This window comes from Lissotriton helveticus, chromosome 2_1, assembly GCF_964261635.1.
Source record: "Lissotriton helveticus chromosome 2_1, aLisHel1.1, whole genome shotgun sequence".
NCBI lineage: Eukaryota > Metazoa > Chordata > Amphibia > Caudata > Salamandridae > Lissotriton > Lissotriton helveticus.
Window position 1 is genome coordinate 282,363,829 of NC_136059.1, and position 26,839 is coordinate 282,390,667.

Consider the following 26,839-nt stretch of genomic DNA (forward strand, 5'->3'; position numbering starts at 1 on the left):
CCTGGATTCTGTAAAAAAAAGTTGTAGGTGCTATTATACGCTCCATTACTTCACTTTCGCTTTGTGGCGTAACCATGGTGGGCCTCAGGCCTTGCGCCACTGGTACGTCACTTTTTCCCATTTTCAAAGTGACACACCGGCGGCGCAAGATCTTCATAAATAAGGCCCTGTGTGTATATCACTGTGACACACTTTTCTTTTTTTTAAGGTTGCACTTACAGTTGATATGCTAATTCTTTCCCAATTAAAGATGGGCGCCACACTTACGTTGTGTTACGAGCGCGTGCCGTTGCTGTGTTCTCACAACCACGTGTGAAGATCTGCTCTGTGCGCAGACCGCTGATTGATGTCCTTGCATTGACACTGGCACTTTGGTCTGTATGGCACTCGTGAAGATATGCTGCATGTGGCAGGCCACTGGATGATGCCCTCACCCTGCCGCTGATTTCTCTCACATTATATTCGTGGTTAATTTTTTTCTTCCTTTGACGCTTCACCTAGTTACCCCTTGTCAGATCAACACCTTTGGCAATTGTCATGTGGAACGTATTCAGTTCTTTCTCCTACCTCTTGTCTATTGCCTTTGTTTATTGACAAATAATCAAGCATCGGTTTGAAGGGGAGCCTAGGCCAACTGACAACTTCTAGAACCTGTGTGCTGATATCACAAATAGAGTCAGTAATTATAATAATATAGATCTCAAAGCAATTATTTTCAATTATAAAGTCCATCCAAAATAGTCTCCAAATGATGTCATTCAAAGTGCTCATCTTTATTCAATGTGTCTCTGATTTAAAACCAGCTGATCCTTAGCTGCTCAGTGTGGTATTAACTTGAGCGCGGAACATAAACCTCCCACACATATTTCAGTAAGAATAACACATATTCACAGCATATATTGCAATAACTCATTAATTTTCTTCTTTTTCCCTAATAGCATGCACAACTCAGCACTGTACATTTACATTACCTTCCTTCCTTTTCCTTCACAGCATCCCAACACGCTAGGTCTTCAAGTTCTTCGATTAAACTCTTCTGCGATTGTTACACCTCATTCTAATACCAATGCCAATGGAATGGGATACGTGATAAGAGGTTGTGGAAAGGTAAGCACTGGAAAATTAAAAGTGACAACATGTGTAATTATATGACCTTTGTGTCCCACACTGAATACTGAGGTAGGAATGAGAACAGCTATTTTTAAAGATCAGAAGAATTAAATATAACTCAGCACTCTTGATGCATACTAGTGTTTAAAATACATTTATGATATGACCACATGGTGAGGATCAATGTCAATCCGCGATTGTCCTTATAAGAAAGCAATAGATGGTTCTGGATGTGGTTTATAACCAATTCCTCTATTGTTTCATTATTCTTATTAAAAAAAAAATCTATTCCGTTGTAGACAAAAAGGATATCCAAAATGGAAAACCAACATATTTTGTCCCCTTGGGACTACTTCAGGGCTTAAGAGTTCTAAGCAAACAATGTAGTGCTTTTAGAATGTTAAATATCCTTCATGTATATTTATAGGCCTTTTTGGCATAGCAATACCTCATAGGTTTTATGTTGTAAAAAGTAATAATTCACAGGTGATCTTTATGCTCCAGATACAGGCAGGTGGCAAACAGTTCGGACCCCTGGATTAATGGACTCCAGCTGTCTGCTGAACAGTGTGTTCTTGGCATGCTGAAAGGCCTATGAATATACATGTTTGTTACAGAAACTTGGGGAGATGCTGCTTCTGGACCAGATTTTTGCTCTGCCACCCCTGAGGGCTTCCTAGTATCTAAAATGGACAGACCCGTAGGTAGGGGTGGGGGACTTGCCATAGTCCATAAAGCCAAGTTTGGTTTAAAAACTGATTTTACTCCAACCTTGAGCAGTGAGACCCTTAAATTTTCCATCACACTTAATACTAATCAAGTTTTTAGGGGCTGTCTGCTTTATCGGCCACCAGGCACACGCACTCAGTTTCTCTCCAATCTTGCCGAAACTGTACAAATGTGCATAGACTCATCGGACTATACAGTCCTGGGAGATTTTAATTTTCACCTTGAATCTCCCGTGGACAGAGATACCATCCAACTTATTACTGATTTGGAAGCATTAGGATTACGCCAACTAGTTACAGTTCCGACACATCAAGCCGGCCACACTTTGGACGGGCTATTTACTAATAATCCTGCTATCTCATTTGCCAAGGTGTTACCTCTGACTTGGTCAGACCATTATGCGGTTATCTTTAGTATCAAAGTATATTGCCCGAATCCAGCACAACTGAAATCAAAAACCCCTCAGAGTATTCGCGACTGGAGAAAATTGGACCTCCCCTTGCTTACCCAATCACTTACAACACCTCATTTCGAGATTCCTGTTGATCCAGCTGAATCATCTGCCAAATTTCATGAATGGCTTGTGAACGCACTCCATTTAGCGACTCCCTCTAAAGTCATCTTTCCAAACCGTTCTACTAAATCTGCGGGTTGGTTTTCTGAAGAACTCAGATTGCAGAGGCAGCACTGCAGGAATCTTGAGAGACATTGGCGAAGACATTATAATCTGCACGACAAACAAACTTATAAAGCTGCTATAGCCATTTATAAACGTGCCATAATCTCTCACAAGAGGGTGTACTATCTATCTCAAATAGAGTCCGCACAAAATTCCTCCAGGAAACTCTTTCAAATAGTCAATTTGTTATCCACCCCTCCTTCTGTCCCTGTAGTTGAGCCATCCCAAGACCTTTGTAATTCCCTAGCTGATTATTTTTCCATCAAAGTCACTAGTATCTATGCCACCTTTACATCGTTGGTTCAAACTAAAGGTCCTGATTCTCAACCCACTTCAAATCTTGTCACTGGCCCTACTTTTTCTTTATTTCACCCTGTTCCTGCGGAAACAATTAATAAATACATTATCACTACTACCTCAGGCTCACCTCTGGACCCGTGCCCTGCATCGGTATTTAATCAACTCAGTGAACTTATTACATTTCCTCTTACCAAGATTTGTAATTCCATGTTCCTTACAGGCGAGTACCCTAAAATCTGGAAGAAAACCATAATTAAACCTTTGTTGAAAAAACCTTCTCTGGACCCTTTAGAACCAGCTAGTTATAGACCCATAGCTGCTCTTCCCTTCCCAGCAAAAATCTGTGAAACAATCATGAATTACCAACTGTCTGACTTCATTGAACAACATCACTTGCTGGATGATACCCAATTTGGTTTCAGAAGGAACCATGGGACGGAAACAGCGCTGATAAAGGCGGCTGATGAGATCAGAGCTATTTTAGATCATAATGGGGCAGCTGCTCTCATTCTGCTAGATCTCTCAGCCGCCTTTGACACGGTCGATCACTCTATCTTGATCGACCGTGTCTCAGCATTGGGGTTCAATCTTCGAGCCAGAGACCTAATAGCTTCCTTTTTGGCCAACCGTTCCCAAGCTGTGAAACTTGGTACTTTTTACTCGCCCACTACCACATTACCCTGTGGAGTACCCCAGGGATCCTCGCTAAGTCCGACACTATTTAACATCTATGTGTCGGACTTGGCGAGGGTCATAAAAACTTATGGACTGAATCTGACCACCTATGCAGACGACACCCAACTGGTGTTGGCGGTCCATAAGAATGGTTTGGCAGTTGCCTCAAGATTTCAGGAGGCTTTACTAGCCATAGGTTCCTGGATGTTGGGGAACTGCCTTAAACTAAATTCGAACAAAACCGAGGTGATGACCTTTGGCAACCTGTCTCCGGTGTGGTCTGACATCTGGTGGCCCACTGAACTCGGCCCCCCACCGGTGCCGGTTGCCAAGGTCAGGAACCTGGGGGTCACGTTTGACACCAAACTAACTTTTATCCATCATGTCAACAATGTGACCTCAGCCTCTTTTTTTATCCTCAGGAAAATTAAAAAACTACTTCCTTTTTTACCCCTAGCTGCAGGAATGACATTGATTTCCACACTTATATTTTCGAAATTGGACTATTGCAATGCCCTCCTGCTAAATGCCCAACAGCAGGTTGTGGATAAATTGCAATTAGTCCAAAATGCAGCGGCCAGGGTACTTCTTTCCATCCCCAAATATAAATCTGTTGCAGCTGCCATACGTCAACTCCATTGGCTTAGAGTTAGAAGCCGCATAAAATTCAAGGCCCTCTGTATTGCATACAAGGCAATACATAACTCAGGCCCTCAATTTTTAAGAAATGCTTTTAGGATTTACACCCCTAGCAGGTCTCTCCGTTCGGCATCCAACTTTCTGCTGCCCCTTCCTCGCACCAGAACAGTTACCTGGGGAGACAGACGCTTTCTGGTAGCTACGGCGAGACTATGGAACTCCCTTCCGCTTTGTATTAAAATCAGTCCAACCTTGTTAATTTTCCGAAAACAGCTCAAAACATGGCTTTTTGATCAATAAATTCTTTTTTTCTTTTCAGTTTACTGTTCAAATCCTCTGCGCCGAGACACCCTCGGGTATTTGTGCGCATTACAAATTGAATAAACATAAACATAAACATAAACATAAACATGAAGCATATTGAAAATTCTAGTACTACTACATTGTTTGCTTAAACGTTCTAAGCCTTCTAATAATGAAGGTTGGACATTGATCCTCACCATGTGGTCATAAATGCATATTAAACGTGTGTATGCATCAAGAATGCTAAGAAATATTTAAAACTGTAGTCAATACTTTATCCTTGACAGAGGGTTTATGGTGGCTGATCCTTCATACTCGTGCACCTGTTTCATTTGTTATTGTTTACTCTTCTGGCTTTGATAATTAGGAGATAGTGGTAGGTGTGGTCTTCTTTCGCCTTGCCCCAGCCATCAATTGTTAATTATTTTTAAAGATAAATCTTCTCATACGTAAAAGTTGACTCCCAAATGCATACAGTTAAAATTTAAACAGCAAATCAAAACATCTTAGAATTACTAATGTTCATTAGCTTGCAGTAGTATAACAAGCATTTGCAATGCAATCGGTCTCGCCTTTGGGACCTTATATATATTTTTTTTTTGTTATTTTTTTTGGGTTAAATTTTTTTTATTGAGCAATCATATAAAATACAAGGATGGGCCCACAACCACACGGGCTGGCCGCTAAGTCACATAGCATGACACATGAATTAAACAATCATTTCCGAGGCCAGGCCAAATCATAGAATGAAATTGCTCCAGACAGAGAACAGGATACAACAATTTTCTATATAAAACATGAAAATAACGAACACAAAAACAAGGCGAGTGCAATAATCAAGTCAGCCCAAAAAGCAGCGGGGAAGGTCACTAAACAGGAGAACAGACGTAAATCAATGAGATTCGGTAAGGCCGTGAGGGGGGGGGGGGAGCAGGGAGGACAGGAAGATCCTAGAACAGAGTGAAAAATTTCGGGAACGTCGGCCTAAGGAGACAGGGTAACATCGGAGGTGGCAACCAAGGGAGGGGTACAAATTTCTCCACGGTACGCATTCCATTGACCCCAGATTTTCGTCCACGCCCCTGGCCTGCCCCTAGCCACGTAGACTGTCTTCTCACGGAACATGGACCAGTCCATGTTGTCCTCCCACACCGAAACGTCAGGAGGTCGGGATGCGCAATGTCGCGCTTCGCGACCATGTAACCCAGGGTTGCCCATCTAGTCTGGGCCACAGAGTAATCGGAGGGTTCCCACACATTCAGCAGGCATCGTCGGGCCTCAGGTCGCAGGGCAACACCCGTCACTACAGTCATTATCGCAAGCACATCCACCTAATAGGCCGCCACCACAGGACACTCCCAAAGTATGTGCAAAAAAAGTAGCTCTCATCCCACAGCCACGCTTACACAAACCATCTGGGGAAAAACCCATCACGACTAGACGCGGACCAGTCACATACACCCAGTGGCGGATCTTAAGTTGCACCAAACGAAGACGGGAATGGCGACCTCCTTTGGGGAGGAGAGTGCCGACTGCCAGTCCTCGTCATCCAGTTCCAATCCATCACCGACCCACATCTCCCAGAGTCGGACCAACAAATCCGCACGATTATGAATCAGTTTCTTGTAGATGAGCGAGATAGTGCTGTCGGGCAAGTGTCCATCTAGTATACGATCTTCAAGGGGGGAAGACTCGGGTAGGGTCACATCAGGAGTCAAAACCGAGGCCAAGGCATGTCGGACTTGCAGATACCGGAAAAACTCTCTATCACTCAGGTCGTATTCCGCCTTAAGGGCCTGGAATGACTTCACGCGACCATTCACACAAACGTCACCCACCTTACAAATCCCAATCACATCCCAGCGTTCAAAACCTTTAGTAGACCAGAGACATCCCAAACGTTCAGAAGCATAAAGCGGAGTCGCCAGCGTCAGTCGATTCTCCCACCCTAAACTCACATTCGCAGCACGCCACACTTTGACCGCAGCCCTGGACGGGCCCACAAGATGGCTCCCGGCTGATCTAGAGTATAGCGCTCTATTAAAGTCCCCTCCCGGCAACTGGAGCCTATCCATCTCAAAAGCCGGATCGCGACCCGGCGAGTACATCGCGTGATTAATGGCCGATAGCTGGGCAGCCCAGTAGTATCTCTTGATGTCGGGGAGCGCCATGCCCCCGTCGTACCAAGGGATAGTAAGTTTCGCAAGGGCTATACGTGGGCGCCCGTCCCAAATCAATTGTCTTTGCAGACTCTCGATTTCTCTGAAATAAGTAGCGGGAATGTCGTCGAAGGAGTTCTGAAGGGCGTAGAGGAACCGCGGCAAGGACATCATTTTAAATAGAGCCGCCCGACCCAGAGGAGACAGGGGTAGCTTACGCCAACGGGCCACATCCAGTCGTAATCGAAGAAGCGGGGGGAGGAGATTACGCTCAAACCGGAGGGAGGGATCCAGGGTAATAAAAATCCCTAAATACTTGAAGCCAGACTGGACCACCTGGATAGGGAACCTGGCCGGCAAAGAGGGCAAAACACCCGAGAGAACATACACGCAGGACTTAGCCCAATTAATAACAAGGCCCGAGTTAGCACCGAACGAAGTAAGAACATCAAATAAGACGTTCAAGGATTTACGCGGGGATGTAAGATATAGAAGAATGTCGTCCGCGTAAAGAGAGACACGGTCTTCAAAGTCCGGTGACCAACGGATCCCTTTGAGTGAAGGCTCCCATCGAAGCCACGCAGCCAACGGTTCCAGGGCCAGCGCGAAAAGCAATGGAGATAAGGGGCAACCCTGACGGGTCCCTCTACCAAGGCCGAAGGGGACAGAAACTCTACCGTTCACCACCACTTGCGCTAAGGGTTCCACATACAACAACTTCACCCATCCGATAAATTCAGGTCCAAAACCAAATTTTTCGAGAGCTGCCCAAAGATAGGGCCACTCGACCGTGTCAAAAGCCATCGAGGCATCCAACGAGGCCAAAATGGCCAGCTCCGTCAGACGCCCCGCCCTCGCAACAGCACCGTGGAGACGAAGTAGGTTAAGAGCCGTGTTGCGATGCGGGATAAATCCGGACTGATCCGGATGAACCAAGTCGCTAATGACCGTCAGTAGGCGGGTCGCCAGGAGCTTAGCCAGGACCTTAGGCTCAACATTTAACAGGGAAATGGGCCTATAAGACGAACAAAGGTCCCGCGGTTTCCCGTCCTTGGGAATTACAACTATCGTAGCAAGACGCTGGTCATACGGGAGAATACCCCGTTCCCGGGACTCCAAAAACATAGCACGAAGATGGGGCGCTACCTTGTCAGGGCGTAGCTTGTACAGCTCAATTGGCAACCCGTTCGGGCCCAAGGCCTTGCCCGAACGGAGCGAACGAATGGCAGTCGCTATTTCATCCGTAGTAAAAGGGGACTCTAACGAGACACGGTCTAAATCGGAAACACTGGGCAAAGCTATATCGCGCAACAAAAGGCAAGAGTCAGCCACATCCCGTCCAGACACAGGGGTATAAACCACACGAAAATATTCTGCAAAACATTCCACTATTCCAACCGGGTCTGTCACTTCGACACCATTCGACGACTGAATCACAGGCACCACACGATTCGCTCTCTCTTTCTTATCCAACCACGCCAGCAATTTACCCGCTTTGTCCCCCACATCATACAGACGACCCTGCTGTTCCCGAAACATCAGTCTAGCCGCATCCGTGACCAAGGATTTATAAGCAAATTGTTTCAGACCCAAGGCGTGGAGTTTATCAGAGGTGACTTCAGACTCTAAGTCGGCCTCCCTCTCCGCAATCTCTGTCTCAAGGTCCACCACCTCCCGATTCCTAGCCTTCTTGGATTTAGCAATAAGGGAAAGGGCCTGCCCACGTATCACTGTTTAAAAAGCCTCCCACAGGGACACAGCCGAGGAAACCGACCCCTCGTTGTCCAAAAAATAGGCATCTAAAGACTTAGTCAAAAGGTTTCGGGTCTCAGGGGAGGCAATATACCAGGGGTTAATAGGAGCCACTCGGCCCGCCGCCTCCACCCCAAACTCAAAACAAAGCCAGAGCGGAGAATGATCGGAGATGCCCCGGGGGAGGTGTTTGATCTCACGCACCGCCGGCGTCTGCGCCGCGGGCATCAGGAAATAATCCAGTCTAGACAGACTCCCATGGGCCCCCGAATGGAAGGTGTATTGGAGCTGGGTAGGATGCATGACCTCCAGCAATCCACCAGACCAAACGTGTCCAAAAACCCACCTAGCCATTGTTGGGCCGAAGGAGTATCCCTGGGGGGGTAGCGATCTTGTAGACCGGAGATCACAGAATTAAAATCGCCTGCAAGAAAAAGGGTACTGTCAGGAAGGTTCAGCAACACACGGCTCAAATCGGAAAAGGTGGAAGTCTGTAGGCCGGGGGGCACATAAACAGTAAACAAGGAGAGGGTACGACCCTCATAGCGACCCACGAGGACAGCATAACGCCCCCGATCATCAAGGATCACATCATCAATGGCTAGGGGGAGGGAAGCCCGAACAAGGATACCCACCCCCCTGGAACCAGTGGTAAACCCCGAATGTGCAGCAAGGCGATATCCCCACCTATTCATCGCACGACAAGAATTGCCCACCAAATGAGTTTCCTGCAAAAAAACAATATCTGGAGATAAACGGCGTAGACATTTTAACACCACGCTCCGCTTAATGCGGTCTCCCAGACCATTAACATTCCACGAAACCAGCCTCAACCCGCTACCCCCCATCCCACACAGCAACGCCGAAACCCCTACGCAATGAGCATGACATAAAAAATATCAGAAACAAGATTGATTCGCCTTGAAAACATAACACTGAAACATCGAACAACCCAATCACCCACCCCCAACAATTAAGAAAACACCCCCCACCCTGCACCCCTGCAAAATGCTAAATAGCCACCCCAACATGCAGTGTGCCTGTCGCCCAAGAACCCCTATTCTACAAAAAGAACCCCGGAGGAGGAAAGGCTCTGGCCCACCCGCCACCCCGAGTAGGACAGATAATGAGGAGAACACACAAACAGTAGAGGCACTGAGGCATTAAATCCCCGAAGAGTTTACTCTATTCGAGGGCCCAGGTGTAGGCGGATTGTTCAGCTCTCCACGCCACCCTCAGCACCACCCGGGTGGGCGGCGGACTCAGTCCCAGGAGGTCGGTCAGGCAGAGAGTCCATCCAGTCATTTACAGAATCAGGCCGATCAAAGAAGAAGGTTCGGTCGTTGTACTCGACGCGCAGCCTGGTCGGAAAAAGCATGGCGTAGCGAAGCCCCATGTCTCGGAAACGTTTCTTGACATCACGGAAGCCCATACGCTGTCTCTGGACCTGTTGAGAAAAGTCCGGATAGAAGTTCACCGTGGCGTTCTCAAAGGCCACCGGGCCCTTCACACGCGATGCTTGCAGGATAGCATCCCGATCCCTATAATGGAAGAGTTTCGCAACAATAGGCCTCGGCGGGGCACCCGGCTTACCCTTGCCCCCCGGAACATGATGGGCACGTTCCACTGCGAAAAACTTAGTCAAACCAGACGGGGAGAGGTGGTTCTGGATCAAGTCCTCAACAAGGAGATCAACAGAGTGAGGTTCTGGATTTTCCGGAACTCCGACCACGCGCACGTTACAGCGACGGGCCCTGTTCTCAAAGTCCTCCAAGCGCCGGGTCACGAAGTCGTTCACCTTACGAAGGTTGCCGATCTCCGTCTGTATCTCCGAAACGTCTTCCATGAGAGTGGATGACTTGAGATCCAATGACTTCACCTTCTCATTGGTTTTCGACAGGTCAGCACGAATCAAGTTCACATCAATGGCCACGGTGTCAATTTTGTGGGCCAAAGCTTCATATTGTTGGCCTATCGTCTCCTTCATGGCAGAAATGGCGCCCATGACGTCCTGCAAGGATGGCTCCGTTGACGCATCCACAGTGTGATCAGCGGTACTCGATCCGGGCAGGGCGGCTCCGGGAGACCCCTTGGAATGGGTGTAGCGGTCCATAACGTTGGACTGGACCGGGCCCCCACGCAGGGGCGTCTTGGTCTTCCGAGTCTCTCGGTCCCCTCGGCCAGCCATAATAGAACTGCGTCACCAGGAGATTAACCAGGCTCGATGGAATGGCCACCGGAAAGCAGGGCCTCGGGACCAAAGAACGGCAGCCAGGGTACCACTATTAGGAGGGCCAACAGACAGGAGAAGAAACCAGCCAAAGGCCCGACAGCCGTTCCGTGCCCCGACTTCAGCCCAGGCCAGGCTCCTCTGCCAGATGTCTCAGTCTGAGGCAGAAACGAAACCGAAACTTAAGAGGGGGACCCACAAGTCGAATCCCCCTGCCGTTGTTGTTCAACTGCAAGACGGCCACTGAGCCTCACCCAGTCCCGGGCGTACCTCGAGGGCGGAGCCCGAAAGTTCGAATCGATGTAACTCCGGCACCCCGTGTCACGGTTGTGTCTCCTCAGGATCGGAGAGATGCTCTATAGGGGTCCACCTCCAGACGTTCCTGCACTCTGGTGTCTTCACGATACAGAGTGCAAGACAGTCAGGCGAGGGAAAAAGTCGGGGCTAAAGAACCCCTGGGAGTCAGGTCCTGAAACAACAAAGAAAAGAATATGTATCAGAACACGTTCTCTTTTCCTGTTACAGCAAATGACCGATAACATACAGGAGCGTACCTGAGATGTTTCCAGGAGGCGACCCCTTCCCGTTCCGGCTCCGTCGAGTAGGGAACAATCGGAGCTCCAACCAGGGTGGAAGAACAACTTCCCACAGGAAACGGGAAATGACTGACTCCCCAGTGCAAAACAAAGAAGAAAACAAACTAAACTCTCCCAAAACAGGAATGGAAAGAAAACGAGTTCCAAGAGGGTGCAATCCCGCGTCTCTTGACTCTTCAGTGAAGTTAGCTCTCAGCAAGGGGATAGCACTCAGCAGAGCGTCCAAAATAACCCCACCCAAGAATGAGGAAGAGTGTGGAGGGGGCAATCCTGCGTCTCTCACACTACTGCATAAGACTACAGGGCGGTGATGCCAGCCGGCACACCGCAAGCTCACGGAACTTCCTAGGCAAACGTGGAGGGGGCAATCCAGCGTCTCACACGTGGCGCCTAGCAAGCGTACCTGGACAACAGTTCCAGCCGGTAACTGCTGCGTCCCACCGGACCAGGAAAGTACAAGTTGAACGGCAAGAGCGCTGAGGGGGCAATCCTGCGTCTCACGCGTCTCACCGAACCCTAGACAACTGAAGACAACACCAGCCGGTGTTGTCGAAAGATTCCCAAAATAGGTGAGAGAGCGGAGGGGGCAATCCTGCGTCTCCCGTCTCACTCACCGCAATCGAGGTAGGCAGCCCAGTCGGTACCTGCCGCAACAAAGTCCGTGTTCCACACCGTAGACAACACCAGCCGGTGTTGCCGGATGGAGTCCCAAAACCGGTGAGAGAGCGGAGGGGGCAATCCTGCGTCTCCCGTCTCGCTCACCGCAATCGAGGTAGGCAGCCCAGCCGGTACCTGCCGCAACAAAATCCGTGGTTCAGCCGAACCACGAAAACGGGGGTCTTGTTCCACAACCACAGAACAAGCACCAGAACTCCGTCAAACTCCGCGAACTCCGAGAGGACAGACGTCCGCCTCTCCCAAGTCCAGAATGACGAATCACGAGCACCGTTGGTTCGTTCCCATGAGGCTTATGCTTTCTCGGGCCCTGCCCACCTCCCTAAGCCTTCTGGGAGATGTAGTCCTATAGTTTAGGCAGGCACCCAGGTCAGTTCCTGACAGTACGCCCCCCGTCCCGGTGCCTCCTAGCGCCAGGCTTCCGTGGGTGACTGGCGTAGAAAAGCCGAACCAGCCGCGGAGCATGCACCTCCTCGCTGGGCTCCCAAGAATCGTCCTCCGACCCGTACCCCTTCCAAGAGACCAGGAACCACAGTTTCCCCTGTCGGAACCTGGCATCCACAATGCGACGCACCTCGTACTCCATCTGTCCATCTCGCAGGAGAGGAGGCGTCGCCTTACGCCTGACTGGACCAGCCGGTTTTAACAGACTGCTGTGGAACACCGGATGGATTCTCATGGAAGCCGGTAGTTTAAGCTTGTACGCCACAGGGTTGATTTGACGAAGAACAGCGTACGGACCTATGTACCGGGGGTGAAAGATGCTCCGATAACGGAATCGAATGTTCTTCGTTGAGAGCCAAACCCTATCACCCACCTTGTACTGAGGTCCTTCCTGACGGTGTACGTCAGCCCATTTTTTGTACTTAGTTTTTGCTTGAGCCAAGGTTTTCTGTATTCGCCGGTGCGTGGACAACAAGGCTTTTACATGGGAGGCCACCGACGGATGATTCTGAACTTCTCCGGGTATGGTCAAAGGCAAAGTGTTAGCATGAAATCCCGTATTAGCCTTGAATGGGGTCTCACCTATCGAACCATGCCATGCATTATTATAAGATAGTTCTGCCAGCCATAATAAGGAGACCCAGGACTGTTGGGCCTCTTCGGAGTAACATCGCAGGTACTGCTTGAGTGTCTGGTTTAACCGCTCCGTTTGGCCGTCTGTCTGCGGGTGGAAGCTGGTGGAAAGGGCGTCTTCCACCCGAAGAGCCTTACACCACATGTGCCAGAAGCGCGCCACAAATTGGGGCCCTCTGTCCGAAATGATCACTCGTGGTATGCCATGCAGACGTACTACATTGGCCAACATCAGCTGAGCGGTTTGACTGGCCGTTGGCAGGTTCTTACAAGGGATGAAGTGGCCCATCTTGGTCAAACTATCGACCACTACCATGATCGCGTTGAAACCCTGATTCATGGGAAGACCTACTATAAAATCAACGCTGATCGTATGCCAAGGACGCGACGGAGTTGGGAGAGGCAACAGTTTCCCCCGACTCCTGGTGTGGTCCCCCTTGGCTCTAGCGCAGGTATCACACTGCTTGATCCACCCCTTGACGTCCAAATGCAGGGTCTCCCACCAGAAGTGACGTTTCATCAGATGGATCGTTTTGGTGTTCCCCGGATGACCGGCCAATGCGTCATTGTGACACCAGTTGAACGCCTTTATTCGCAAGGCATGAGTAGGCACATAAAGCTTACCAGCATGTAATGGTATACCATGTTTTAGTGTTCTCAGCTTGTTTAAGCCTACCCATTCCTGCCACTGCTTCGGACTCCGGTCACTTCGAACAAGATCGATGAACTGGTCTGCTTGTACTATGCACACCACCTTCTCAGGGGATATGATGGCTCTCTGGACTTCTGGTGCAGAGACGGCTTCTCCCCCTTGACGAGATAGCGAATCTGCCTTTTTGTTTTCTGCCCCTGGGCGAAAAGTAATAACAAAATTATACTCCGCGAAGAACAGCATCCACCTCATTTGGCGTTGAGAGAGGTGGCGTGCCGTTTTCATAAATTGGAGGTTCCTATGATCGGAGTATACGGTTATGGGATGTTGTGTTCCCCAGAGATAGTGTCTCCACTCTTGAAAGGCTCTTTTGACGGCCAGCAGCTCTTTCTCGGACACCGTGTAGTTCGTCTCAGCCGCGTTGAGTTTTTTAGACAAAAAGGCTACAGGGTGCAGCTGACCGGTTTCTTTGTCTCTCTGAGACAATACTGCTCCCACCGCCTCATCAGAGGCATCTGCCTCCACAATGAATGGTAGTTCCAACTGCGGATGTTTTAGGATGGGTGCAGTGCTGAACGCTTTCTTCATGAGTTCGAAGGCTTCTGTAGCTTCGGGGGTCCATTGGAACAACGCCCCCTTCCTCAGTAAACGAGTTATAGGTGAGGCTAGCAGCGAAAACTGGGAAATGAATCGCCTATAGTAATTGGCGAAACCAAGAAAACATTGCACTTCTTTTACGTTGGTGGGCACCGGCCATGCCCGTACTGCTTCTACCTTTCGCTCCGCCATTCGGAAGCCTTTTGGTGTTAAAATGACTCCCAGGAACTCGACTACCTCCACATCGAACTCACACTTGCTGAGCTTGCAATATAGTCCATTCTCTAACAGCCTCTGTAAGATCAGGATAACATGACCGACGTGTTGTGCCTGAGTTGCCGAGTATACCAGGATGTCGTCAATGTATACCACGACGAAATGGTCTATGTAGTCCCTCAGCACATCGTTGAGGAAGTACTGGAATGCCGCCGGGGCGTTGCACAACCCGAACGGCATCACCAAGTACTCGAACAACCCGTACCGGGTTTTAAAGGCTGTCTTCCATTCATCTCCCTCGCGTATGCGGACCAGGTGGTAGGCCCCCCGAAGGTCCAATCGGGTATAGACCACTGCATTCCTCACCTGGTCCAACAATACGGGAATGAGAGGGAGCGGATAGCGATTCCGAACAGTTTGTTTGTTCAACTGGCGATAGTCAATGCACGTGCGCAACTCGCCGTTAGCTTTTGACGTGAAAAACAAAGGGGATGCCGCAGGGGATCGAGATGGTCTAATGAACCCTATCTCCAAAAAATGCTGTAGGTATTCCTGCAAATGTTGAGTCTCAGGTACCGACAGTGCGTACACTCTGCAGGACGGTATGATAGCTCCTTCTACCAGGTCAATCCGGCAGTCATATTCCCGATGTGGTGGGAGCACTTCTGCCTTAGCCTCACTGAACACCTCTTGGAACTTCTCGTAGGCTACCGGCAATATGGTGTCTTTTTCTGCTGCCGTGGCGATGTGCCACACATGTGCCAAGGCCACCGTGTGTGCCGTAGACGCTTTCATGCAATCGACTACACAGGTCTCTGATACGAAGCTCACTGTTTTCTCCCGCCAATCTATGGATGGGTTGTGTTGTTCCAGCCAAGGGATACCAAGAATGATCTCGTACTGGGGTGCCTCTATAATGTTCAACACAATCTTCTCTTCATGTTGGACAGATCCGTTCTCGAGAATCAACACCACCTCTTCGGTGTGTTCGGTGATGGGACCCGACTTCAGTGGAGTGCCGTCAACAGCCAACACCGCCTCGGGCTTGACGTAGGGGACTCGGCCCAAACCTAACCGGCGAACCAACCCCTCATCCACGAAGTTCCCGGTAGCCCCGGAGTCTATCATGCTCCACACCTCATGGCATCGATTGTTTTCCTGCAGCACCGTGGATAAGGAGAGGTGAGCAACAGGCTTCCTATTCGCTGTTGATGCCAAGGTGGTGAGTCTCCATTCCTTGACCTCAGGTCCTCGTTGGGTTGCTCCGCTGTTTGCCGGAGTCGTTGTTTCTACCGTGGTTAGGGCCACCTTCTTTCCTGGGAAAAATGGCCGGGATTTCTTAGGTTTGTGGGGACAGTCCCGGACGTAATGGCCTTTTTTCCCACAATACATGCACAATCCAAGCGCCCGGCGGTTTTCTCTTTCAGCCTTGGTTAATGGTGCTCGAATGGCTCCCACGTCCATGGGTTCTGGGGTATGTTCCCCGGACTTCTGGACGGGTTGGGAGACCTGTCCTATCCCACCATGTGAACGGTCGTGTCTCTTGCGTTCACCTCCCCTCTCTCCCATTCTATGATCTAACCGAAGGGTAAGGTTAATTAGATCTACACAGGTGGTAGGTTGGGGATCAATTTGGGCTATAACGTCTTTGAGGTCCTCCGAAAGGCCCTGGTAGTACAAGGCCATCCGTTTGTCCTCTGGCCACCCGGTTTCGGCCACCAGCCGATTAAAGGTGGTCATGTACGCGACCAGATCGTTCTTCCCTTGGCGGAGCTGCAGGAGTTCCCTGTCTGCGCTAAGAGTGGTCGCTCTGCGGTCGAACACTCTCTCGAACTCCTTCCGAAATGCAGACCAATCTGACAGGATGGGGTCATCGTTCCTCACATATGGAACTGCCCAATTGGCGGCGTCACCAGATAAATAGGAGATAGCAAAGGCCACCCTAGACAAGTTCGAAGGAAACGAGGCAGGACGGCAAGAAAAATGTAGAGTGATCTGCGTTAAGAACGCCTGTATCTTCTGGGGATCTCCCGAAAAACGTTCGGGACTGGCCAACGGAATCGGAGGAGGGACGGTTACCTGAATCGACCGTGCCCCTGATACATCAAATGGATTTCCCTGTTGACGATCTAATCGTTCCTTTAGGGCTGTGGTCTCTGCCTTAGACGCTGCCAGTTCCTGCTGTACCAACACCAGGGCCTGAAGCACGTCATCCAAGTTAGCCATAATAGAGGATCCGTCCGACCAGGAGGAGTGATATGCCGTGGGCTCGTGATTCTGTCACGGTTGTGTCTCCTCAGGATCGGAGAGATGCTCTATAGGGGTCCACCTCCAGACGTTCCTGCACTCTGGTGTCTTCACGATACAGAGTGCAAGACAGTCAGGCGAGGGAAAAAGTCGGGGCTAAAGAACCCCTGGGAGTCAGGTCCTGAAACAACAAAGAAAAGAATATGTATCAGAACACGTTCTCTTTTCCTGTTACAGCAAATGACCGATAACATACAGGAGCGTACCTGAGATGTTTCCAGGAGGCGACCCCTTCCCGTTCCGGCTCCGTCGAGTAGGGAACAATCGGAGCTCCAACCAGGGTGGAAGAACAACTTCCCACAGGAAACGGGAAATGACTGACTCCCCAGTGCAAAACAAAGAAGAAAACAAACTAAACTCTCCCAAAACAGGAATGGAAAGAAAACGAGTTCCAAGAGGGTGCAATCCCGCGTCTCTTGACTCTTCAGTGAAGTTAGCTCTCAGCAAGGGGATAGCACTCAGCAGAGCGTCCAAAATAACCCCACCCAAGAATGAGGAAGAGTGTGGAGGGGGCAATCCTGCGTCTCTCACACTACTGCATAAGACTACAGGGCGGTGATGCCAGCCGGCACACCGCAAGCTCACGGAACTTCCTAGGCAAACGTGGAGGGGGCAATCCAGCGTCTCACACGTGGCGCCTAGCAAGCGTACCTGGACAACAGTTCCAGCCGGTAACTGCTGCGTCCCACCGGACCAGGAAAGTACAAGTTGAACGGCAAGAGCGCTGAGGGGGCAATCCTGCGTCTCACGCGTCTCACCGAACCCTAGACAACTGAAGACAACACCAGCCGGTGTTGTCGAAAGATTCCCAAAATAGGTGAGAGAGCGGAGGGGGCAATCCTGCGTCTCCCGTCTCACTCACCGCAATCGAGGTAGGCAGCCCAGCCGGTACCTGCCGCAACAAAGTCCGTGTTCCACACCGTAGACAACACCAGCCGGTGTTGCCGGATGGAGTCCCAAAACCGGTGAGAGAGCGGAGGGGGCAATCCTGCGTCTCCCGTCTCGCTCACCGCAATCGAGGTAGGCAGCCCAGCCGGTACCTGCCGCAACAAAATCCGTGGTTCAGCCGAACCACGAAAACGGGGGTCTTGTTCCACAACCACAGAACAAGCACCAGAACTCCGTCAAACTCCGCGAACTCCGAGAGGACAGACGTCCGCCTCTCCCAAGTCCAGAATGACGAATCACGAGCACCGTTGGTTCGTTCCCATGAGGCTTATGCTTTCTCGGGCCCTGCCCACCTCCCTAAGCCTTCTGGGAGATGTAGTCCTATAGTTTAGGCAGGCACCCAGGTCAGTTCCTGACACCCCGGGTCCAAATCAAATTTCAAAAAGTCCAGGGCAATCAGCCCAGTGTCCTCTACACAAATCCTCGTAAAAAGTCAGGATTAATTCAGGATATCATGCCGGGAGTGGCGGGGGTCCGGGGAGCGCTGTGCTCACGCGGCCATCTCGGATGCCCGCCAAGCTCCTCCTTGGGACCTTATATGTATTTAGCTATGCATCACATTAGCCTGGGTGCTGAAACATCTATTGTTTTTTAACACTGATGGAAAGTAAGCACCAAACTGCGTGACACGCCTGGTATGGGAACATATAGAGAGAAATATTGCCTTTCAGTGGGAAATGGTATAGTCCAAAGCTCTGTTTTTAATATAAAATCAGGGCCTTCACTGGTCATATCACTGGAATGACAAGAATTGAAAAAAAATTATTGTCTACGGGTGCTTGTGGAAGACAATTTCTATGAACAAGAATCTAGAAAATGCTAAACTGATTCTGGTATTTTACTGACCTCTGCTGGTCGTTTTCTGTCAAGAAAGTTAAATAGAGGCTTTTGCCAGAAATATCAAAAAAGGAAAGTCCCTCAGCAGAAAGCAATTCTGGTATTATACTGACCTCTGCTGGTCATTTTTCATCAAGACAGTTAAATAGAGGCAGTTGAACAGAAAAAAAAGTCCCTAAGCAGAAGGGCCTGGGAGCTGATCTCCAGGGCCCACAAAGTACATACACATCTAAGTATATACTAAATTATAGAAGTATATACTAAAGTATATACAAGAGGTCTCGAATGCTCGACCAAAAAATGGTAGATGAACAAATCATTAGTTCAGACAATATCACAAATATTTCAATATACTTTGAGAGTTTTTACCATATGCGGTTAAAAAATTTACTTTTCTAAAAATACAAGCTAAATGTAAATTGTTTATTTTAGTTTGATTGCGATTTTTGTTTGTACCTGTATGTACAGACCAAATGCAATAAACATCTACTTCCAGGCAAATAGAACCTATTACGTTCAGGCTGGCTGACAGCTTAAAAGTTTTAATGCTTTATTTATATTTATATATTAGCTTTGCATCGGTTATGGTTAGTGTTAGAAATTGGGGTTCTGGTCAGCAGAGGTATGCAAAACCAATAGTTGATGGACAGAATTCGGAACAATGTCATACATTCACCCCAGTACAGAGATCTGGGCCTAAATCCATCGTTTTTTTGTTTACCATGCATTTCCAGTTTGAACCTAGCCATATGCAAATCAGTCTTGACCCTGTGCCCCATGGGAACAGAATGCAGAACAATGTCATACATTCACCCCAGTACAGAGATCTGGGCCTAAATCCATCGTTTTTTTGCACTCCACACCACCCCAGCTCAGACATGGCCATATGCAAATCAGCCTTGACCCTGTGCCTCATGGGAACAGTCCAGCCCGAACTGCCAAGCCAGGTCCTCCCTGGACTGGACACAAGCATCCTAGGACCGGTTTCTGGCTATCAGCCGTCTTCAGCCAGGATAGCGGACTCCAGTGGTGTGGAGAGCATGGGACTCACGTCTGAGCATACCCATCCCACTCGGGGTGACAAATGCTCAGATGTGAGTCCCATGCTCTCCACACCACTGGAGTCAAGCTATCCTGGCTGAAGACGGCTGATAGCCAGAAACCGGTCCTAGGATGCTTGATTCCGGTCCAGGAAAGACATGGCTTGGCAGTTCGGGCTGGACTGTTCCCATGAGGCACAGGGTCAAGGCTGATTTGCATATGGCCATTTCTGAACTGGGGTGGTGTGCAATGCAAAAAAACGATGGATTTAGGCCCATATCTCTGTACTGGGGTGAATGTATGACATTGTTCTGCATTCTGTCCATCAACTGTAGTTTTGCATTCGGCAGAGGTATGCACCCTGTCCGAGAAGAAACCATATCCTAGTCAGGCTAAGTCAGATACACATCCTAAATTACCCTTTGCTCACTGGTAGCATGGCACAGGGCAGGCAACCTTAATTTAAGAGGCAATGTGTCAAATATTTGTGCAATACTTCAAACAGTACACAGTGAAAACATCACAAAAAGACTCCACACCAGTTTAGAAACACTGCTTATATTTCTATGAACAAAACAAGCCCAAAACAACAAAATCAATTTGTGAAGTTGAGTTATGACTTTTTTTTAAAATGATAATTCTTTTTTATTAAACAACATGAATCAACATAAGTTACATGAATCAGGTCACAAGCAGGAGGAAGTCATTAAACAACATTTTTACAGGCACTGTGACTACAGGGATTGAGCAATGATACATTACTGGATACATTCTTTATAGTGAGGACACATTGTCAGAGATGGGGCTGCATGGGGGACCACAAATCTCCCTTCGGTATGTGTTCATGCCCCCCAGATTTGGGACCACTTCCTATGGCATCTCCTCGCTGTGTATACAGTTTTCTCCCAGAACATACACCAGTCCATTTGTTTCTTCAATTCTGTTATGGTTGGTGGGGTTGTGGCTCCCCAGAGCTGAGCAATATTTCTTTTTACTACTATGATGCCCAGTGTTACCCATGTCCTACCCATCCTTCTCAGGTCAGTGGGTTCCCACACATTCAGTAAGCACCTTTTCGCTTCAAGGCGGATGGCCAGACCCAACACTTTACCAAGAACTGCATGTATTTGCCGCCAGTATCTCTGAATGTGGTCACATTACCATAGGATATGCATAAACGTTCCCTCGTGACCACTTTGTCTCCGACATTCACCCCCTTCTGCCCTTCCCTTTCAAACCAATCCAATAATGTATACCCTGTGTAAGATTTTGAGTTGGACAAGCCGTAGTCCTGCCGAAATGGACACTTCCCTAGAGGAGGACAGTGCCTCCTGCCATTCCTCATCGTCCATTTCAAGGCCATCCCCTTCCCAAATTACCCTAGTAGCCTGGAGAGGAACAGCCGTGTTGTTTATCAGCATTTTGTATCGATCAATCAATCAATCAATCAATCATTTGTAAAGTGCACTACATACCCGCGAGGGTCTCAAGGCGCTGGGGGGTGCTACTGATCGAACAGCCAGGTCTTCAGTATCCTCCTGAAGGCCAGCAGGTCTTGGGTCTGTCGTAGGCTCAGTGGGAGGGGGTTCCATGTCTTGGTGGCGATGTGGGAGAAGGATCTCCCACCCTAGGTTGTTCACCGGATGCGCGGGACTGTGGCGAGTGAGAGGTCGGCGGAGCGTAGCTGGCGGTTAGGAATGTAGAAGGAGAGCCGTCTGTTGAGGTAGGTTGGGCCGGTCTTGTGGAGTTTGAATGATATCCTCTTGTTGATAGGGAGCCAGTGCAGGTTTATCAGGAGGGGGGTGATGTGGCCGTGGCGTGGTAGGTCAAGGATCAGTCATGCCGAGGCATTTTGGATGCGTTGTAGTCGTTTGATGAGCTTGGTCGGGGCCCCCGCGTACAGGACTTTTCCGTAGTCGAGTCTGCTGCTGACGAGGGCCTGGGTGACTGTCTTTCTTGTATCTGTCGGGATCCATCTGTAGATCTTGCGGAGCATGCGGAGGGTGTTGAAGCAGGAGGAGGAGACGGCGTTGACTTGCTTGGTCATTGAGAGCGTTGAGTCGAGGATGATTCCCAGGTTGCGTGCATGGTCGGTGGGTGTAGGGGCTGCCCCCAGTGCCGTCGGCCACCAGGAGTTGTCCCAGGCTGAAGGGTTGGAGCCGAGGATGAGGACCTCGTGCTTGTCGGAGTTCAGCTTCAGACAGCTGGACTTCATCCAGTCGGCGACGGCCTTCATTCCTTCGTGGAGATTGTCTTTGGCGGTGATGGGGTCCTTGGTGAGGCAGAGGATCAGCTGAGTGTTGGCGGCATAGGAGATTATGTTGAGGTCGTGCTGTCGGGCTACGTGTGCGAGCGGGGCCTTGTAAATGTTGAACAGCGTCGGGCTGACGGAGGATCCCTGGGGTACGCCGCAGAAGATCTCGAAGGCTTTGGAATGGAATGGAGGGAGGCGGACGCTCTGGGTTCTGCTGGAGAGGAAGGAGCTGGTCCAATACAGAGCCTTGTCTCTGATCCCTGCGACGTGGAGGCCTGCGCGTAGTGTACGGTGGTAGATGGTGTCGAAGGCGGCAGAGAGGTCTAGGAGGATGAGTGCTGCAGTCTCACCGTTGTCCAGCAGGGTCCTGATTTCGACGGTGGCCGTGATGAGGGCAGTCTCGGTGCTGTGGTTGCTGCGGAACTCTGACTGGGAAGGGTCCAGGATTCTGTTTTCTTCGAGGTATCGGGTTAGCTGTCTGTTGACGGTTTTCTCTATGACCTTGGCCGGGCAGGGGAGCCGAGAGATGGGCCGAAGTTCTTGAGGTCTATTGGGTCTGCCTTAGGTTTTTTGAGTAGAGCGTTGATCTCGGGGTGTTTCCAGATCTCTGGAAAGGTCGTGGTCTAGAGGGAGAGATTGATGACGTTGCGCAGGTCGGGTGCGATGGAGCTACTTGCTCTGTTGAAGACGTGGTGTGGGAATAGGTCTGACGGAGAGCTGGAGTGGATTGTGTGCATGGTCTTGATGGTGTCATCGATGTTCATGCTGGCCCAGGCTAGCAGGGGGTTGTGGTCGATGGTGTGCATAGGGTCTGTTGTGTTGCTGTCTGTTAGGGCTGTCTGAGTGTTGAAGCTGTCGTGGATGTCTCCTATCTTGCAGTGGAAGAAGGTGGTGAGGGAGTCGTCCAGGGCTTGTGACGGCAGGATGTCGTTGGTGTTGGAGCTGGGGTTGGAGAATTCCTTCACGATTTTGAAGAGCTCCTTGCTACTGTGTGCGTTGTTGTCGATGCGGTCTTTGAAGGAGGTCCTCTTGGATGCCCTGATGAGATGGTGGTGGTATACATATTACTGTTATAGGAAAGAGATTTCGAGAGGGGTGTACAAAAAATGTTGATTTCACCCTCGCTCTATCATAAACAGCCACTCCATATTTCAATGAATGTGCTGCACCAGGGGCTATTAAATGTAATTGGGTGTACTGCACCTGTTTGCGTCTGGCACACCGGTTTAAAGGTGCACCATTGGCACAAACAAGGACAGTGCACCCTGTCTGTAATTGGAGCCTTGGACGCTTTGCCAGCATTGTCAGCTATCCAAACCCTGAAAATACATTTACAGACTGCCTGTGCTTCTTGCGAGTACGTTATTTTACTTGAAATTCCTTACCTCAGCTCCAAAGTGGTTTGGGCTCGTGGCTCAGTGTTCTCTTATAAATAACAATATAAAGCTGTGAAGAGCCCTGTTGCAAAGGGCAGCTGGGTAACAATAAATCATTTCCAAGCCAATCACTGATTTTCAGGAGACTTCAAACATCTAAATTGAAGAAGAATAGCAGATGGTAAAGTTAAAGAAGGCCTGGGTGAAATTTCAATTACACCGGAGTAATTGTGGTACTTGTGTGTCAGTACTTGACTTTGAATTACTGTCAATAATGCAATTACCCCCACGTATGTATTTAAGAGTAGTTTAAGGGAAAATCGTACCGCAAAAGCACATTTAGTGAGCACGAGCAACTGCTCACACTTGCTATTTGTCTTCTGTTGCATTCAGCGCTATTCCTTGGTGCAAAATACAAGCTTGCATCCATTTTGGATGCAAAGGTGCATTTTGCGCTAAGAAAATAGTGCTAAAGGCTGGGAGTAAGTTGGGGGAAATCCCACCCCAAGTACACATTTAGCATGCCTGAGAAGCTGCACATGCTCACTATTCATGTTCTGTTGCATTTATCGCTATTTCATAGTGAAAAATGCATTCCGCCTCCATTTTGGAAGTAAGAGGGCATTTTTGCGCTAAGAAATTGCAGAATTATTTGTGCAATTCCAATTAATCTGACGGAAGCTTTGGGTACTTCTGCATGATTCCGCTGCACCGAAGTACACGAGTAATGCCCACCCCTAATTTGAAGCTGGTGAAAGATGCTGTTCCCTGTAGTCTCCTTATCAAACGTGGGCATGAGGTAATGATGTCCAAATGAGACTGAAACATTGGAAAGCTATGAACAGAAGCCAGCCCACTGACGCCCAGAGTTTAACCATGATGATTATAGATAGATTCACTATTACCCACTTTACTCTGTCCCATATGCTCCTCTCCAAATGGATAATACTGGGGTCCATCAGTTGCAGGGCACAAATTCCACCTCCATAATTAAAATTATTTCCCCCACCAAACTGGCAAATTGCCTCATGTCATCTGACAAACCAGTCCTATCTAACTGATCCAGACTGCAGTTTATAGCCCATGTTTACAACTGTAAAAGTGTAGTTGAAAGTAAATTGTATAATGAAATGCAATCGGGGTGCTTAAGCCTAAAAACACAACGATTACGCTATTTCTTGTAGATAACCATGAAAGAGACAGTTAGTCAGAAGCTAAGGGAGGAAGGGATGGAGGACTGTGTTGAGGAAACCTGGACGAGAAGTAAGGAAGATTACCAGGAAGTAATCCGGACATTACCACCTTATATGTCTTCTTCATTACAGTCCGAACATGTGAGGATGTACAAAGCAGTCACATAGGACTGCTGAGAGAAATACATCAAGAGCAGATGGAAGCCAGAGCATACTGATCACATTGAAAATCACCAACAAAGATTCAAACCGACAGACAACAGGGGCAGCGATCAACCTGCAAACTGTAGCCAAACTACCCATACAGAAATTATTTTGCATGAAACACAATACAAATGCCAAGGGTTGAATCAGTGAAGAATTATGAAGTGGTGATCCTTGAATCTCAATCCCTTAGTAAAGTCATCAAAATGGCTTCCCCAATGGTTGTATGGATCTTTGCTTGTCGATTTGAAGGATAAGGAAGTATCGATTATCAGCAATACATTTCAATTACAGTGAAAGAAATGTGGCTTTGCAAAAACAACAGAGAGGATGATGTTCAAACCTTGAAGGTTTTATTAACAAATTAGTCAAATCACAGGTCAAATTTATTAGCAAACGTTTAGCAAATATATCATCAGAGCATATATATTAAAATGATTAAACAATCAGAATTTCTGTATTATTAGAAAGAAAGATGCAAAATATGAACATGTAAGAAAGACAAAATATCCAAAATAAGTGTTCCATAAATGACTGTTCATAATCTAAATAAAACATTTAAAAGTGACAAGGGAATCTCTATGAGTGGAGAAAGGTGTCAGCTGAACCAAGTTTAAGGGCCAGGTGAGAAGCACAAGTGTTCAAGCATGAAGCTCAACCCTCTGGGCAAAAGAAATCAGCAGAGAAGACTCCTCTCAATGAAGCCAGGACAGGGTTTGCTAAACTATGCTAAGGAGCACACAATAAAAGCATGAAAGATGTTTCTAGAAGACCCTTCATATCAGTTCCCACCAAACTAACCAATTTCTAAACAGTGCTCTCTGGGAGAAGGTAGACTCCCTCGTTTCCCATCTTCAAGCAAAGAGCCACAACTCTGTGTGTCCTTGAATGTATCATCGTTCTGGTCTACCTGGTACAGGAGGCTCCTTTCACCTTCTCAATCTTCTCATCGGAAGCCAAGTTCTCATTACTGCAGCTACTTATCAATCAAATACAATAAACCCATTCTAGCTAATGAGGCATCTTGTAAGATACCTACTGAGGAGAGACAAACAAGACACTGGCAAACCTTTATGAAAGTGCAACATGTGCAATTCAGGCAGGTTACAGATAAGGGTAACATTTGATTGAAAATGGTTTCTAAATTAGTACAGTCAGCTTAAGTAAATATTGAGTACATTGAAATAAGCTGTACATTTAAAATGAATGCACATACATTGACTATAAGACAGCTAGATATACAAGTGGCTCTTCTTGCTGTTAAATGAGGCCACTTACTACATTTGATTCATAAAATGCACACAGATTAATATGGTTAAATACACGTTGAATGTATACGTTGCATATATAGAGATGAGACTCTAAATTATGGTACTCCAAAAATACAAGCAACAGAAGTCCAACAAAGGAGCAAAACAGAAGAGTAAGGCAAATCCCAGCACAGATGAAGGCCATAGGCTGAAAACCACCAGTTAGAAGCCACACCAAACAATCACAATGATGCCAGGAGAATCACGAAACAGAAAGTCCGGGAAGGAAAATAAAAGTGACAAAAGAGCTCTAAACTATCACAGTGCCGAAGAAGCTGTACTAAGTAGCACAGAAAAAGGTATAACTAAATCTAGTAAGGGGAAAAGTCACATTATTTTGAGGCAATCTGAAAGCATAAACTTGGAATAACCCTCAAGGTGCAAGGCAAAGAACAAAACTGGAAGTGAGGAGACACAATCAGAGACACATGTACCCACAGTCATCCCATAATCTGTCAGGCAGATTTTAGGGAAGCAATGTATGCAACTAGATATAGCTTTCAAACACCTAACCAGGGGAGGTCAAATACAGAAGATGCAAGGAGGTGTATATAACACAATATAAGAATCTAAAAATAAATGCCATAAAAGACAAACAATGAGAGAGAATCTTACATTGCCCAAGAAATGAACTGTAGTGCAAAACGGCACAGACCTACTTGAATAGAGACCTCAACAGCACAGCAAGAGTTAGAGTACTGCATTTCTAGAGTACCTGGGACACCAGACTATATGGACAAATAAGTCCACTGCAAGGAAGCATAAAGGTAGTCTACTAAAGAGGAACAGGAAATATGGGGTCTGATGGGCACAATAAACACACTGAGCCACTTGTATTACAGGAATAGAAGTTTGTAGGGCTTTCCCCGAAAGACCATTTGCAAAGAAAATGCAGACTTACAAAACACCTGTATTAAAGGCACAAGCCAGTCATAGGAACTGATTGCCAGACTGGTAAACTAACTTTGAACCTTCAAAAG

General features: G+C 48.2%; 1 protein-coding gene across 1 annotated transcript in view; it reads left to right on the plus strand.

Moving 5' to 3' along the window:
- The window catches only part of LOC144819315 (uncharacterized), a 46,407-nt gene that overhangs the window by 14,933 nt on the left and 4,635 nt on the right, over positions 1–26,839 (plus strand). The window contains exon 3 of the mRNA XM_078677265.1: positions 994–1,107. Within this exon, the coding sequence (XP_078533391.1) occupies positions 994–1,107 (114 nt within the window). The remainder of the gene's footprint in view (positions 1–993; positions 1,108–26,839) is intronic.